Source organism: Kwoniella dejecticola, chromosome 8 (assembly GCF_000512565.2).
Source record: "Kwoniella dejecticola CBS 10117 chromosome 8, complete sequence".
NCBI lineage: Eukaryota > Fungi > Basidiomycota > Tremellomycetes > Tremellales > Cryptococcaceae > Kwoniella > Kwoniella dejecticola.
The window spans coordinates 739440-755680 of NC_089308.1; the positions used below are offsets into that span (position 1 = coordinate 739440).

The 16241-nt window shown below is 49.2% G+C and overlaps 3 protein-coding genes across 3 annotated transcripts; 2 read left to right on the forward strand and 1 right to left on the reverse strand.

Moving 5' to 3' along the window:
• Positions 1–99: 99 nt before the first annotated feature.
• On the forward strand, positions 100–9947 carry I303_106592 (uncharacterized protein; the record flags this gene model as incomplete). Its single annotated transcript, XM_065969405.1, has 9 exons — positions 100–346; positions 411–1423; positions 1475–3067; positions 3121–6318; positions 6432–7051; positions 7103–8803; positions 8923–9250; positions 9360–9786; positions 9928–9947. 9 exons carry the CDS (start codon positions 100–102, stop codon positions 9945–9947), a joined length of 9147 nt encoding a protein of 3048 aa, XP_065825477.1.
• Positions 9948–10235: 288 nt separating this feature from the next.
• Positions 10236–11840, reverse strand: I303_106593 (uncharacterized protein; the record flags this gene model as incomplete). The annotated part of the gene is made up of 9 exons (XM_018411410.2): positions 10236–10417; positions 10535–10786; positions 11003–11169; positions 11254–11369; positions 11446–11531; positions 11591–11605; positions 11665–11691; positions 11760–11775; positions 11838–11840. 9 exons carry the CDS (start codon positions 11838–11840, stop codon positions 10236–10238), a joined length of 864 nt encoding a protein of 287 aa, XP_018259222.2.
• Positions 11841–12297: 457 nt separating this feature from the next.
• On the forward strand, positions 12298–15772 carry I303_106594 (OPT family small oligopeptide transporter; the record flags this gene model as incomplete). The annotated part of the gene is made up of 18 exons (XM_065969406.1): positions 12298–12555; positions 12638–12909; positions 13002–13144; positions 13223–13629; positions 13714–13895; positions 13952–14037; positions 14094–14133; positions 14186–14262; positions 14322–14392; positions 14446–14459; positions 14511–14553; positions 14608–14624; positions 14684–14722; positions 14782–14804; positions 14868–14993; positions 15053–15306; positions 15366–15412; positions 15529–15772. The coding sequence occupies 18 exons, from the start codon at positions 12298–12300 to the stop codon at positions 15770–15772; spliced, it is 2343 nt and encodes a 780-aa protein (XP_065825478.1).
• Between the last annotated feature and the right edge of the window lie 469 nt (positions 15773–16241).

The following is a 16241-nucleotide window of genomic DNA, read 5'->3' on the forward strand; positions in this document are numbered from 1 at the left end:
GCTCAGAGCGACTACATCAGACCTCGCTCGCCCATCTCTAGCTAGGCTCTGTAGTCGACCGACTTTGTCTTAAGAGTTCTTCCTCAATGGTCTTTCACCATGAACACTGTTCGAGGTTTGGAGAACGCTCTCCAACAAACCCAATCTAAGGTCATCAAGGATAGGGTTGAGGGGGTTAGAAAAGTCAGGGAGCTGTTCAGCAATCGACAGAATCTCAACGCTTTCTCGGATGTGGCGAGCAGAGAAGGGGGATCAGCATGGATATCTTTCTACGAATGCCTGTTCAATACGGTAGCGAAGGAGAGGGCCTATGTGGTCAAACCCGCTGCGAAGGGCGGCACCACTGGCGAGTACCATACCTTTCAGATGTCCATGGTTGGTGAATAAGCTGACCAAGTAACCTGATGCAGCTGATAAAAGATTGGCCGATGCGATCTCTCTGGTTCGATGGATGGCAGAAAGAACGGTCCACCTGATCTCGAAGAAGCCTTTCCTTACCATTTTCAACAATATGACAAAATCACTGGTATCTGGAGACCGGATCTTCCCACCTGCAGCCTTGGATTACGCCAAAGCTCTACGAACTCTTCTGATCTATCCTCCGCATCTGGAGAGCCTGGATACGACTAGCTGGAAGATACTGATGAATATCTGCTGGTGCGCTGTCCTGGGAGACAAGGTAACGATAGACCCATCATGGGGAGGAGAAGATTCAGTAGCCGATTTAGAAGAAGAAATGGAGGTCGATGAGTTTGAACTTGCTGAAGCTGGTACTACCTCCTGGAATTCCGCCAAAGTAGGCATGACCCAATTCAACGTTGAGCTTGTCTCTCTCATTCCGATCCTCCTTTCGTCTTCGTCAGCTCCCATCGTACCGCCAATACCTCAGAAGGCGGCACCAGGATTATCAGTCGACAGATCAGGGTATTCGATCCTCATGAAGATAAATCGCTTTTTCAACCAATACTCTACCGAAACTTCCGTGCATCTAGCAATCTTACGTTCTCTCAATCTGCTCTTCGCCGAATTTGAATTGAATTGCAGGGACGACTTTCTTACGTCAGGCTTGAAGCTCTTTCCTCAATTAGTCTCGTTGTGGACAACGAAAAACAAAGTCCTTCGCGAACAGGTCGTCATTGCTATCAGAACACTCCTGCCTTTCATTACTCATAAAACGCTGGTGGATGCCAATGATGCCTCCGATGTAAGAAGTAATATTGAGACGCTCATGGAGGGGTTGTACAAGGAGACCATTGATAGACGAGGGGTCGAGCCTCTAGAACTGAATCATCTGCGGCTTAGTCCGACCAAAGCGGGAAATGGAGTCTTCGAGAAGAGAGGCATTGGAGCCGGGTATGGGTTTACCAATGAACATGCTATGATATGGGCCATACTGGAGCTCTATGCGGAAGCCGCGGTGTATGTGAGTAGAAGACGTGAAGCCTCCCAAGATATCCGCTAACAGCGAAGACAGCTGCACGAATCCCAATCTTGGTCTCATCCCTCAACGCCGAGCCGGAATGGAGGACCTTCAAAACGCCGACGTGTGGAAAACAGCATCAATTCGCTCATCTTTGGAATGCGATCCGGCAATGTCAAGAATCGATTGCTGGCGCTGCAAGTCATGACGTTCATCTGTGATCAGGATTTGCGTATACTGCACGACGAAGCTCAGGCGGAAATCAGGAGGACGATGATTGATTTACTGGATGAAGATGACGAATCGCTACAAGCGTGGGCGTTCATTGGCCTGTCCGTTCTTGCTCAGATTTCGCATGAACAGGGACAACAAGCAGATATCGGCCACGACAATCTTCTCGAATCACCTTCAAGTCGCTCTTCCGCTAAAGCATCTGCTGAAGATGATTGGAAAAAGGTATGGGGTCACGCCATCCGGAAGGCATCAATTGCTGGAACGTGCAGGGCTGCCTGTCACGCTGCCCACACTCTCCTTCGACTCGACAAGCTGGACTCAGCGCTGTTCGTCAAAGACATTTACACCTTCCTCCGCAATGTGGACGTCCAGGGACCCATATTCGCCTACGACTCGGTCTGCGCCTTCTTAGCGCTTGCTCTCAACATAGCCAAATCGGATGTACGACTATACTCCTTGGAACTTGAGAGCAAGGTATTGAACTGGCTCGAAAAGACAGGACTGATGGAAGGTCCGAGAGGTAATTCCAGGATGGAACAGCAGACACCAGCGGATGTTCTTGCCCTTCTAGCCTCGATATCAAGGTATAAACACTATCCACTCATGGAACTGTCGACCGAGGAGGTTTTACCGGATGCAGCCATCGTTGACCGAGTTTTAGAAGAGGCCAATACCAAGCCTATCCGGGATTTTCTGCTCTACGGCAACCTTCCAGCCGGAAAGTCGAATGGAGTCGAGGCACATCAGCAAGAGGGACAAACACTACGAACGTCTGCATCGACTGAATCTCTCAACTATCTTGAAGGTCGAGCGCGAAGAATCTCCTCGTTCCTGACATCCACGCTGCATGCACAATCCAGCGGATGGGAAACTGCAAAGGAGGGCGCCATCGCCCCAGAAAAGGCAAGACGATCTCTGGATCTTATGGTCATTACCCTGTCATTTCAAGCCACCGTGCAACTTAACGGTAACATCCCAGATTCCCACTGTATCAATTCCGCCGTCGAGCTCCTCGCCTGCACTCGTACTTCATTGCTTTCCAATAGTCTAAGCATTCCGTCGCAACACCTGATCTGGAGAGGCTTCGAGCCTTTGGTGCATTCACCGGTGACAAACGAGACCGACTGGCCGCTCCTTGTACAGCCTGACTCAGAATCTGGCATCAGACGAGACCTTCTTCCGACTTATCACTATGATACCAGCTTGGACAACGACGCTGGCCCCATGACGGGAAGTGTCGGCTCCGCTCCGCCTGCCGCGATGGGGCCTTCCCAGTCTTTCGCGATACCGAGTCAGATTCCCTTGAGCGGGAGTGCCACGTTACCGCCGACAGCTGTCAAGCCGGTTTCACAAGCTCTCACAAGGCTGTCGGCCTCTCAAACGTTGACTCAACAGATATGGCTTTTGTCCACTGTCAGTCAGGAAACTCGATCGATGCCTACATAGCTGACACAAATGCTGATTAGGTGTCTGCGGCATTCAAAGACGTCTTCAGCCTTTGCCTTCAAGTAATGACCAATCGACACTCTCCGAGCAACAATAATGGAAGCGTAACCCAGGTCGCCGAGCACATTGACGATGACGATTTTGGAGAGATTCGAAATGCTGAAACGGACGCCATGCCATTGTCTAAAGAAGCCATCGAATGTCAACGCACATCAGCTTCCCTGCTCAGTACAGTCATGGCAGTACGTCTCAAGGGTTACATGTTGATTTCGAACCTTCAGCGTCCGTATAAAGACCCTCAGATGATCAACACTGTGCTTTCGACGGAAGGATCGAGGTTCATCGAGTTAGCCAGGGTGATGTGTCTAGCCGTTCGAAGTAACTGGCTCAAGCTATCTTTCGATGCCACCGAGATGATCATAGACATGATGGAAGACATGCTTCGATCGTATGCGTTTGCCAGGAACACAGCTCTTCTCGGCTTGATCATCGACTTCGTTAAATGCTCAATGCCAGTTTGGCTTGGACCGGATGGCCTCAGAGGAGATTTAGGTGAGAGAGGGATGCAGCTCGTCTGCTACTGCGCAGATAGAATTTTGAAAGGAACGATATCGTCTTGGAGGGTGAAAATTAGTGTGCTTAGTTTCATGGACGAATTTCTACATTACGACCTAGCGAGGGAGATCTGGATAAAAAGTATAGAAGATTTCGTAGACATCAACGCAGAGCAAGATCAGGACGATTACGAACCTTTAGGCTATCTAGCTGCTTCCCTACTGGATCTCGACGCTCGAGTCCGACTACGAGCAGCGACTTCGGCCTCTCTAGCTTATTATCGACCCATCCTGCCTTCGAAGGAACATCGTGATTTCTATTTCCGTACCCTCGGCAAACAGCCCGGTGACGACAAGCATTTTGATTCATTCATTTCACACACGCTATGGAAGCTCAATTGCTGTATCGCGACGGCTCAACAACGATCCGCAGCTGTTTTTCACTTATATGAGATCCCAGGCGTCACTTCAGCTTATAATGGACATCTCCAACTGGGTTTAGAAGCCGTAGCAAGTCGACTGGGATTGTCCTCCATCTCAGATTTATACCTCCCGTACGCGATTATCATCATCCGAAGTCAACTGATCGAAGGTCAGCTTGCTATGCGAGTTCCGCACAAATTGTACGGATTTCCTACAAGAAAAGCTTACTCTCAGGCATGTCTGCAGCGAGTTGGGCCTTTCATGCTCGCAGAGGGTCACATCGACTTCTACAATTCGGCTTGTGAAGCCGCAAATATGGACGCCAGTCTGGCCATCGAACAAGCCTTTCCCAGTACAGCTGCTATCGCTTTCGCTCAGGCTTTCACGACCGAAGCTAAACAAGCAGCCAAAGAAGCCATGGACAAGCTTGGGAGCCTACCTGGAATAGATAGTAAAAGAATATTGAATAAATGGCTGGAAGACTCCGTTGATACAATCGCTGCTCATCTCTGGGAATTGCTAGATCTTCAATTGACTACAGAAGGAATGGCCGACGTGCTGAACGAAATGACAGGCGATCATGCAGCAGGTCTTCTGTGGTCAGAATTGATGACAAACGATTCGTCCTCCGATGAAACAACCGCTATCGATCCGTACGCCTCAGCTCGGAATATAGTCGCCGCTTACCAGTACCTCAAATCACAATACCCAACCTTAGCAACGCTCAAAATGGTCTTCAGCGCAGTTATACGTCTCACAGGCAAGATCAATGGAATATTTCTGGTCAGTGAACAACGAAGGTACCTGAAAGCTCTGTCACTGCTGGTAGTCCTGCATCAAGAAGCGTTCCAATCCGCCAATATCCTTCAAGTTTTCCTCCAAGAATTGCTGGCGATTTTACGTCAGCCAGACATCTGCGGGATAGTGATCTCGATGGTAGGGTGGGGATTTCGTCAGATAGAGGTATACAAGAGCCCCATTCCCAATCTCACGGATCTCTTCGTTCAGCTAGGTCTGGCTCGCACCGCGTTGAGCGTGTCAGAGGGAGAAGAGGTCGGGGCTGGACTAGAGAATTGGATCATCGAGAGCGCGCAACAATGGTCGACATCAACCACTACGCGCACAGCATTCGAAGCTGCTCTCGCGCTCTGGCCCGCCTCCCTCAGAATGAAACTAGCGGAATCGTATACGCCCTTATTCACCGACTTAGGCACCCTGAGCGAACGACCATCGGTGAAAAATGCCGGAGAACTGTGCAAACAATACCTGACCATCATGAAAACGAGTACGAAACCTGAAGCCGTGACGACTTTTACCCAGTCTTTGTTTTGGCATTTGAAGGGCAAAACCTTCGATGGTGCGGACATGGAGGGAATCAACGCTTTCCTAGACATACTGCAGCTTGCTGATGGTCAGATACGCCTTCCATCGCTCGACTCGATGGCTGTATTCTCCAGCTATAGTACGAACTACCTGAACATCAGTACCTCCAAGCAGGAGAAAGAACCCGAAATCGCTTTGAGAGCATCGATAGTTCAAGAAGTCTCCAAGTTGATCGACGACGACAATCACAGGACCCGTGCGATAGCTTACGAAGCTTTGCAAGGGATGATACCCAGGATCAGGGAGCTGTTGAATGGAACGATACTGCCTCCCGACCTCAAGGCGCGATTATCTGTCCTCACCCCCATCTCGTTCTCATCGACTCACTCCGAATCTAAGGCTTTAGACGCTGGTATAAATTCATCAGGATGGCTCAAGTTGTGCAGGTCTTCGGCTCGCTGGTCGAAGGAATTAGTGAAGGTGCTCTGTGAAGTCGTAGCGACGGACGACGATTTTTACACGTCACTTCAACCTCTGCTTTCGTCCGACGGGATTTCCCTTCAACATCTCCTCCCTCATATCGTTCAAGCTACCTTGACCTGTGGAGCGTCTCAAAACCCTGAGATTACTCTAACTCGAGTTCGCCTTTTCTCCGAACACTTCACAGGTGTGATCCAGTATCCTGCAGCGAGCTTAGATGTGATTCATACGATTATCGATACCATCCTCCATCTGAGGCATTTCCAGCCCAATTACCGAAATGGTGAATTGGGATACAATGCTTGGCTCGAAGTTGATTACGTACTGCTCAGTCAGGCCGCTGTACGAATTGGCGCTTACGCTACGGCTCTGATGTTTCTGGAGCTTGCTAGGGATCAGGATGGGGGCATACAAGAGGGAGATGGACGGGTACAGAAAGTCAGTCCGACCCCATTTTATCTTGAGTACAGCTCGCAAATGACTTGATTGAGTGAAGCGACAAGCTTGCACGGAAGCAGTGCAATAAGGCTGACGTACTGGCGGACTTGTAGATCATGTACGGGATATACAGTAATGTCGAAGACCCCGATGGCTTTTACGGTATCGAGAACCACGATGTACGAGATGCCTTACTTCGACGACTGGAACACGAAGGCCTCTCGCAGAGAGCTTTCGCATGGAACGGAGCTCTGATCGAAACTTCCCCCTCAAATGGTCGTTCCAACCCTTTCTTGCCTGCATTGCATAATCTTCATACCTTTGGCTTCAACAGGCTAGCATCATCAATGACCTCCCACGCTCAACAGGAGGGTTCCGCCGCAGAGGAAGATCCATTCTTCTACGAATTAGCTTGGCGAACAGGTGGCTGGGACCTTCCCATGAGCGATGCCATGTCAAAGACACCTCAAGGGAGTCTGTATTCCGCGCTCAGAGCTGTTCACAGAGAACGAGATCGAGAAGCAGCGCTTCGTTGTGTCAACTCTTCAATCAAGGTTGAGATGGAAAGGCTAAGCGGTCTAGGGATGGAGCGGATGGCACAGATCAAGAAGACCACGGTCAACCTGCTGTGCTTGAGAGAGGCTGCCCATTGGCTTGACGGCGGATTTCAGGCAGAAATTGAGAAAGCGCATGGAGATGTGGGTGGGTTTGGCGTCATGAGCAAAGCATTTGAGTGAGTCCAATCTGCTTGGCTGTCTGCGTTCTCGCTAACATCCATGTATAGATTCGCCGATGCCGAGCGTCTCACGGCAGTCCATTTATCTCTTCTGCGATCAGGCCGACAACGTGAGGATAAAGATGTGATAGGAGATATGCTCAGTCCCAAGGCTGAACTTTTAGCTTCACTGGAGAAGAAATCTTATCTGCGTTTGGCTGAATTGGCGAAGGAGGACGATAATATCCAGGCTTCGGTCAACGCCATCACTGCGGTGCAACAGCTTGAAATGGGCAAAACACCTTCTGACGAAGCGCAGGATGCGTTCAGTCACGTGCTATGGTCTCAACATGAACATGGTTTGGCGATACAGCATGCGCAGGATTTGACGGAAGAAGTCAAGATCCGGAAACCTGCGGATCCTGGGCGGCTGGCAGTACTTTACGGTAGAATCGCTCATTGGACCGATCTAGCCAAATTAAAAGCTGCTAGTGATATTAGGCAGACTTTCGAAATGGCTTATGGGATAGCTGCCAAAGTGAAAGTGCCCAACGAAGATCTAGCTAGAATATGTCACGAGTACGCCTCGTTTGCGGACAACCATTGTTCCAATCTATCTAAATCTTCCGAATTGGGACGTCTCAAGTCATATCAGGAAAGAAAGATGCAAGATTCAGACGTCTCATCGACCCTAAAGTCGTCAAGAAGAGAGAGCACATCAAGAAGCTCCAAAGCTGGACTCGAAGCTGAAGAAGACGAAAGAACTATTCAAGCTTTGGAAAAGGAGCGCCTCAGCTATATCACGCTGGCGCTCAGGATGTATGCCAAAGCTCTAACCTTCTCCGATACCTATGACGACAGTATAACCCAGCTAGTCTCCTTGTGGCTCCAGCATGACGATCAAGAAGAAGTGAACAAAAGCTTTGCGGTCTACTTGAAGCTTATACCGTCGCACAAATTTGTCTTCCTTGGTCCTCAACTGGCAGCGAGACTATACCGACCCACGGTGCCAACTTCCTTCAACCAGAATCTCAATGGCCTGTTGTTGCGGATGAGCCAGGACCACCCTTTCCACATCTTATACCAAGTCATAACCCTCGCTCACGGTGTTACACCTCCAACTTCGGCGAAACGGAAATCGACTGCTGCTGAGAACCTAGGACGTGGACCTGCTGCTCTAGAGATACTATCAAGCCTAGCTGCGATGGCCTCGGACAAGTTGCCCAACAGAGCAGCCCAGCAGATGAAAGTCTTCGTCGAGGCTAGTGTGGCTTGGTCAAGGTACAAGGAGAACTCTCAATTGACAGACAGCTTAGAAGGCCACGCAAGAAAACCTAAAGCTGGATCTTCCCATAGTCTGCCTACGAACAGTCCGCTCCGGAATCTCTCATTGCGAATTCCAGTTGCGACTTACTCATTGCCCCTGGATCTTTCATGCCAGTATCAGGATATCCCGACATTCCACAGGTATCGAACTCGGTATATGATTGCTGGCGGCGTACATCGACCGAGGATCATGCAGTGCCTCGACTCGGATGGAAAGCAACACCAACAATTGTTCAAGGCTGAAGATGAAGTAAGACAAGATGCGGTAATGGAGCAAGTCTTCACCATGACCAATGACCTGCTTTCCAGGGACCGTCAGGCGAAAGTGAGGAATCTTAAGTTCAGGACATACAATGTAGTTCCCTTACCTGAGCGGACGGGGATTATCGAGTTCGTGGAGGGAACGAGGGGGATTGGGGATTGGCTGAAGCCTGCGCACCAGAAGTGAGTGGGCCCGTTCGTCCCAGCTTCTTGTATCCCCTTGCAACTATTGCCAGTCTTCGTCAGGAGAAACAGGTGTCATGGGCATATCTGCGCGTACTGAACGAATGATTGCTCTTTAGGTATAGGAATGGCTTAGATATACCTACCTCAGAATTCCAGTCGAAGATGGCTGCTATCCAAGATCGGGATTACAAGTCGGCCGAATTGCCCAAGAAGTACATGGAATGTATGAAGAAGTTCAAGCCTGTTCTCAGGCATTTCTTCGTCGAAAAACATAAGGATCCGATGGCCTGGTTCACTATGCGGCTGAATTACTCTCGATCGGTGGCTGTGACCTCTATCGTTGGGTGGATGGTCGGTCTGGGAGATAGACATTGCTCGAATATCCTGATCGATCAAAGTACAGGAGAATTGGTTCATATTGATTTCGGGATCGTCTTTGAAGATGTGAGTGATGAGTGGCTTTTGGCACTGCCCACGCCAATCAAATGCAACCGAAGCTCGTTGCATCGAATGAAACGAGTATGCTGACCTTCGTTCTACTTTTCTAACGTAGGGCCGTAAACTACGTATCCCCGAGAAAGTCCCATTCAGATTGACGAACGATCTGGTGGACGGACTCGGGATAAGCGGGATCGAAGGCACATTCAAACGATGCTCCGAACACACTTTGAGGGTCTTAAGAGATTCGTCAAGTCTGATATTGACGATATTGGAAGTGTTCAAGAATGATCCTCTATACGCTTGGGCCGGGGACCCTGATAAACTCCAGCGTGCTCAAGGAGGTAAAAATGCGAATGCCAATGCGAACATCAATGCGATCACGGAAATGATGATTCAAGATGCGAATGTGAAAGAGAAAGCGGATAGAGTGTTAAGTAAGATCAAGAGTAAATTAGGGAGTGAATTGAGCATTGAGTACACGGTCAATATGCTCATTCAGGAGGCTAGGGATGTAGAGCATCTCTCGAGGATCTATCATGGTGCGTCGGGATTTTTTCCCCTTTTCCCCTTTTCCCCTTTGCCCCTTTTCTCGATGCCGATGCCGAAGACGATGAAGATGCAGATGTGTTGCGGAATACTTGTCATTGCACTTGAACTGATGCTTTGTCTTCGTCTCGCAGGTTGGGCGCCGTGGTTCTAGCCTAATTTGATGGCGTAATTGAAGTGTCGTATAATGCTATAGTGGGGTTCATTGGGAGTGATGAGCCATATTTATCGAGCGAACGATTATATTTGTACTTTATTACCCTTTGTAGCTTTAGCTTACTAAGATATCCAGCATGCTATGTATATCCACCGACATCGACATCGGAAATGAATTCGGACTGTATATGAAACATCCATATTCAAATGTGGATATATGCACGATGCATCTGACTCTACTGCTCCATATATCTTGTCTGAGCTCGAGGGGTGAAGAAGGCTTTGACTATGTCGAGATAGCTACATTACCACCACCACCTCCGCCCGTTCCCTCCATCGCACCAACCGCGTCTTCCTCGGTACCGCCCAATTCCAAATCTCGAAGGAGGCCATCTAATTCTGATGGTTTGTATATCTTGGATAAAGGTTGTTTGCTCGTCGGGTGGAGGGTCATCGTTGCGAATTCCACTGTCGATTATTGAGGGGAGTGTTAGCATCTCATCTCATTCTCAAATCTCAATTCATCATAAGAGATCTTCGAGATCACAGACGCAACGTAGACAACGCAGACAATTGGTCACTCACACTTCTCACTGCTCAACTTGGTACTATCCATAGTCTTACTCATGACCTTCAAACACAGGCTCTTGGCCTCTTCCAGGGTCAATTCTTCCTTGTAGTCCTGCTTCAGTAAGCTGGTAGCTGAGGAATGGTTGGATCCTATACAAGTGGCTTTCCACCCGGAGTAGTTGCCCGATGGGTCGGATTGGTATAGCTGGAAACCGTAGATTGGGTCCCAGCCCATATAGAGTAACGCTACACCGAAAGGACGAAGCCCTATTCGAATAGATGATAATCAGTTGCAGGCTCTTTCTCCGACACTCTGATTCTCTGATCCGTTCTTCGAAATGGAAAGTCCCGGTGAGGCAAGCGCAGAAAGAGCGGCATGATACCACAGCTTCTGGCTTCTTCGTTCTTTCAATTTCCTTTGACCATTGGTCACACGCCTAGATCTTTCTAATGAGGTAGTGTATGACGAAACCCTCCACTCACCTCCGAACTGAGTATAACCCTGCTTCATGTCGCACAACCTCTGAACCAGCATCTCCACCGGGATATCCTCGTCGTACGTGAACAGATGTCTTTGTGCGCTATTTCGAGCGAAGTTGACCAGAGAATTGGCGTCTGAGGTGATACCTGCTAATCCAGCTAAGATGTTGCTAATGTCCAACTCGAAGGTAAGCTGCTTAGTCTGAGCCCCGTCAATAACAAGGGGAATGGAAGGGACAGGTGATGTTGCTTACTTGTTCAAAAGGAAGATCTTCTCCCCTCCACCGCCCATCCAGGCTTCCGTGCCTTCCCCGCCCATACCTTCTCCGCCAGGTGCTAAAGACAGATCAAGCAATTTACCAGTGACTTTCTGTGATCGTTGTAAGGGGTCCGATGTGTCAGCTGACCGGATACTTCTCAGATAGCAGGGATATAGCGAAGCTGACCTTCTCCGCGGCCATGGCTATCCCTTCTTTCGAAAGAACAGCTAAGACTGTACCTGCATGCGAGATGGCTTCCATAGCATATTCGACTGATTCGCAATTTAGTTGGCATCATCGTTTTCCTGCTCATCTAGATCAGCTGGCTCACCCTGGAAAAGTCGGCCTAGAAATGGACGGTGTCAGCTCAAGATTCTGATCGGTTACAGTAATGATATAGCTCACCCTCCGGCGAGAAGATGGTTGTTCGACCTATGTGACGAGAAGGGATTAGTACGACTGTCGCCTTTAAACCGGCTTGAGAAGGGCGGTGAACGTACTATCGTATCTTCGAGCCTAGTCGCTTTAGCCGTCAGCTCGTCTGATCGCTATCCAGAACATTCTGAGAGCTGACTTACCATCTTGGATCTGATCTCTCTCTGCTTGTCTCTCTGAGGCCTTCGAACAGGTCGTTTTGAGCTTTATCGATATGCTTCTGTTAAGATGTCCTTGCAGTGGACTGACGATGATGCATCGATATACAGGAGACGCGTGTTGCGGGGTACGATATGAAGATAGCAATTACGTGGCATTCTCCTCACTGTGACTTTCGGAGATCACGGCTCAACTCCGACGCTGTACTATACAGTCTATTGACAAGATAACCGTGCCTGAGGGCGAGTGAAGCGATAAGATCAGACGCGACCCGACAGCAGTAACATGACAAAGGGATACATATTGTTACAGTGAGCAGATCATGTCCATCACTGCCCCTGCGCCGCCGTCTCTCCTGCGAATACACAACTACCAATGTTCTTGATATAGAGAGCATCAAAAGACGAATTCTTGGACTGCTTTTGACGTAACCCGCGCTTCAGTATGCCAGTCAACCCGCGCGAGGCAGAGGAATACGAGTTACCTCCCTTAGCCGAGACAGGCTCCAGCTCGAAGCTGTACGGAGAAGGGGAGGAGATCACTCAAGAGGAAGCAAGATTACTCGGTGGTGGATCCGACAAGCTTGAAGCGGTTGACAGCGATGATGATGCAGAGGATGACGGAGCTTCAGAATATAAGCGAGCAGCGGAAGATGAAGAGGTCATAGGGAAAGGTGGTAATGTAGAAGCGTTGATCGCTCGTGTGAGTGTCTCATCGGCTCCTTCGGTCCCTCGCTGGGGACATCAAGCCATAGCAACAATTCGTGAAGCTGACTTGATGTCAGAGCGTTCCATCGACGGATGATCCTTCCCTTCCCACTCTCACGCTGCGAGTGATCTTACTAGGCTCAACATTCTGTGTCCTCGGAGCATGTTCGTCGATGGTGTTTTACTTCAAGTCGAACGCACCGTCCTTCTCTCAGTACTTCGTCATTCTCGCTACATACCCTCTCGGGCACTTTCTGGCGAACGAGAGATTTATACCTCGTGGGAAAAGGTTGCTCGGGTGGGAGCTCAACCCCGGGAAGTTCAGCATTAAAGAGGCCATTTTAGTCAGGTTCGTCTAGCTCACGATCACCCCCTGATATCCTGATACCCAGTCCTGTTACCATACATGGCTAAGATGTGATATGATGTACCGTTACGTAGCGTACTGAGCTCGTCTGGGGCAAGCGCAGCTTACGCTGCTGATATTTTGACTATTATGGACTTGTACTTCGATACCCCCGTCGGAACCGTTCCTTCGATCTTGATGCTGTTGACCACCCAATGTATAGGCTTTGGTTTAGCCGGTGAGTCGCGGTGCTTGTATCGCATAGCCGTCTTCATCCACCGCCTTCCGAGCTGATTGACGTTTCTGCATTCGGTAGGAACGCTGCAGAACCTCTTAGTGAACCCTCCAGCAATGTACTGGCCTTCAACTCTAGTCACCGTCCAACTCTTCACCACACTCTACTCAACCACATCGTCGTCCCTCTCAAATGCTGCCCAGGTGTTAACGACGAAACGATTACGTGTATTCATGATTATTTTCCTCATCACTATGATATACCAATTCCTCCCCTTCCTGTTATTTCCGACACTGACATCTGTCAGCATACTGTGTTTGGTGAACAACGAGTCGTGGTGGATGAGGACGTTGGGAAGTGGGTATTCCGGATTGGGAGTAGCGAACTGGAGTTTCGATTGGAGTAGTATCGGTTCTTCTGGTCCTTTGTATACACCTTATTGGGCTTTAGGCAATTATTTCGGAGGTTTAGTGGGGATGATGTGGATTGTGAGTCTCTTTCATCCTCACCCAAGTTCGCTACCCCCTCTGTATCGCGCACCATTGCTAATTCAGGTTTTTGCTCTTTCGCAGATCATGCCGTTACTGCTCCTTACCAATTTCTGGTCCGCCAGATCATTCCCTTCGCCCGTCTCGGCGGGCCTGTTCAACTCGTCATTCGAGAAATTCGACGTCACCTCTATATTGAAGCCTGATTTGTCGCTGGATGTCGAGGCGTACGAGAAAGCTAAACCTCTACTTCTCACTCCATATTTGTGAGTTGTCCCCCTGCTCTGTCGGAGGGGCCTTTCAGGCTTATTTTTGGCATCAGTGCTCTGTCGTACGCTTTGAATTTCGCCGCGCTATCTAGCGTACTCGTGCATGTATGGCTCTGGCATCGGGACGAGATCAAAGACGGTGAGCCGGCTCACAATTCGATCGATTTGAAGTCGCAATCGCTTACCTATGTTCAGCGCTATCGAAACGGGGGGCCGAGCTGACTGATGTGCACAAGTGAGCTAAAGTTGGCGAGTATGTTTAATGACGAGCTCATCATCCTCCGTAGTAAGCTCATGCGGTCTTATCGGAGTGTCCCGTCATCTTGGTACATAGGATTATTAGGTGTGAACTTCGGAGCGGCAGGTGAGTATCCGAGTGTTCGAGTAATAGCATAGAAAATGGTCTAACGATCGGATTTCCAGTCTTACTGGTCAAAACCACTCCTTTGCAGATGCCTATCTGGGCTCTGGTCTTGGCTATAGCTATAGCGACGGTGAGCTGGCAATAACCCTGCTATATATGAATCAGCTAATGTATGATTGACAGGTCTTTCTTGTTCCGTAAGTCAGCTGTCACTTCAATGAAATCGTCAGCTGACTGGTCAATCGTAGCGTGGGGATAATTACTGCTGTCAGCAACACTCAGATTGGATTGGTGAGCTGTCGAATTGTACGAAAAGTCGGTAACCACAGCTGACTCTCAGTGCAGAATGTCTTGACGGAATTGTGAGTGACTAAAAGAACGCTATGTAGGCTGTTGAAACTGATCTGATGGTACGCTGCAGCGTCGCAGGAGTATTGATGCCAGGCAAACCGATCGGAAAGTAAGTCTTCCATGTTCCCGGGCAAAATTCGACATGTTCAGCTAAGCTATCCCTTGTAGCGTGACATTCAAATGCTACGGCTGTGAGCTTTTAATTTCCTCAGATATGTCAGGTTATGGGTGATGAAGCTGATTTCCTCTCGCAGACATGGCAATGTCGCAAGCTCTAGCTCTGACAGCTGACCTGAAGCTTGGGTGGTACACCTCTATACCGCCTAGAGAGATGTTCGCATGTCAAATCATGGGCACGGTCCTTGGTGCTTTAGCCAACTGTAAGCAGCATCTTTTCCTATTAAGCGAGCGAGCAGCGCGCTAATGTGATCCGGTCCAGATGTTACGCTGGAATCGGTCTTACAATCGAAAAGACCTTACCTGAACGGATCAGTCGTTGATCCTACAGGACAATGGACCGGTAGAAGTCCAGCGATATTCTATTCGGCAAGTATAATCTGGGGCGCTGTTGCTCCTGCCAAATTCTTCAGTGGGGGGTATGAAGTGTTGTATCTGGGTTTCTTGGTCGGCGCATTGGTGCCGATTGCTTGTTGGTGGGGCCATGAACGATGGCCGGGGTATAAGCTGAACAAGGTGAGCTACTGGTATCACGAGAACAGGCTCGGCGAGAGTTGATGAGAATATTTGCGAAGGTCGTCTTTCCGATTATCTGTAGTGGAGCTTCGATCGTACCCCAATAGTGAGTAATTCCACTGTGTTACAAAGCCCCTTCTCAAGGATGTTCGACGTGCCTTGATACGCATACGACGCTGATTTATTTTTCATTGAATAATGTGTCTTTACATGTCTGACTAGCCCAACAAACATCATCCTGACTTCAGCATTAGTAGCTATCCTCTCGAATTCGTATCTAGCCAAGAAATACCCCAAGACACATAGCAGGTACATATACGTCATTTCGTCCGCACTGGATGCGGGGACATCCATGACTGCCATGAGCATCTATGTGCTCTTTGGCGGGGTGATTTGGACGTGGAATGGACCGAGGTGGTGGGGCAACAGTCAGGGGGATAGTGAGCATTGTATACCGGGAACGTAGTTGCGATGCATCAGAATCGGTGTTGGTAGTGGTAGTGGTAGGGTAGGGTAGGGTACCGCCCTTCGCGTGTACCGTACCTCTCAGGTATAATGGTGCCAAGAGTGAGCGTGTATATGCTTCTATTAACGCCAAGGAGGGAGGGATTCAAACCATACCAAGACTCGGCAGTGGCTTGTCGATACGAATCGAGTTGAGAAGCATCGGCTCGTGAGTCATGATCCAGATATCATTCAAGTCTTCGAAGAGGTCTTGCTAATGCAGTTCAACGTGCGACTTCCACATCGCTCGCTAAACAGTGATCAAGACCCACGTATGCATATAACGAAAGGCTACGACATGTGTACGGTGTTGTCCCCGTCAGCGAGTGTAGCTATTTTCGTAACATGCATAGCTATAAGCCAAACGTCTGACTATAGGTGTATATCACATCAAGACTCGTCAGGAGCATGTTTACCTCCCATCCTCCCCC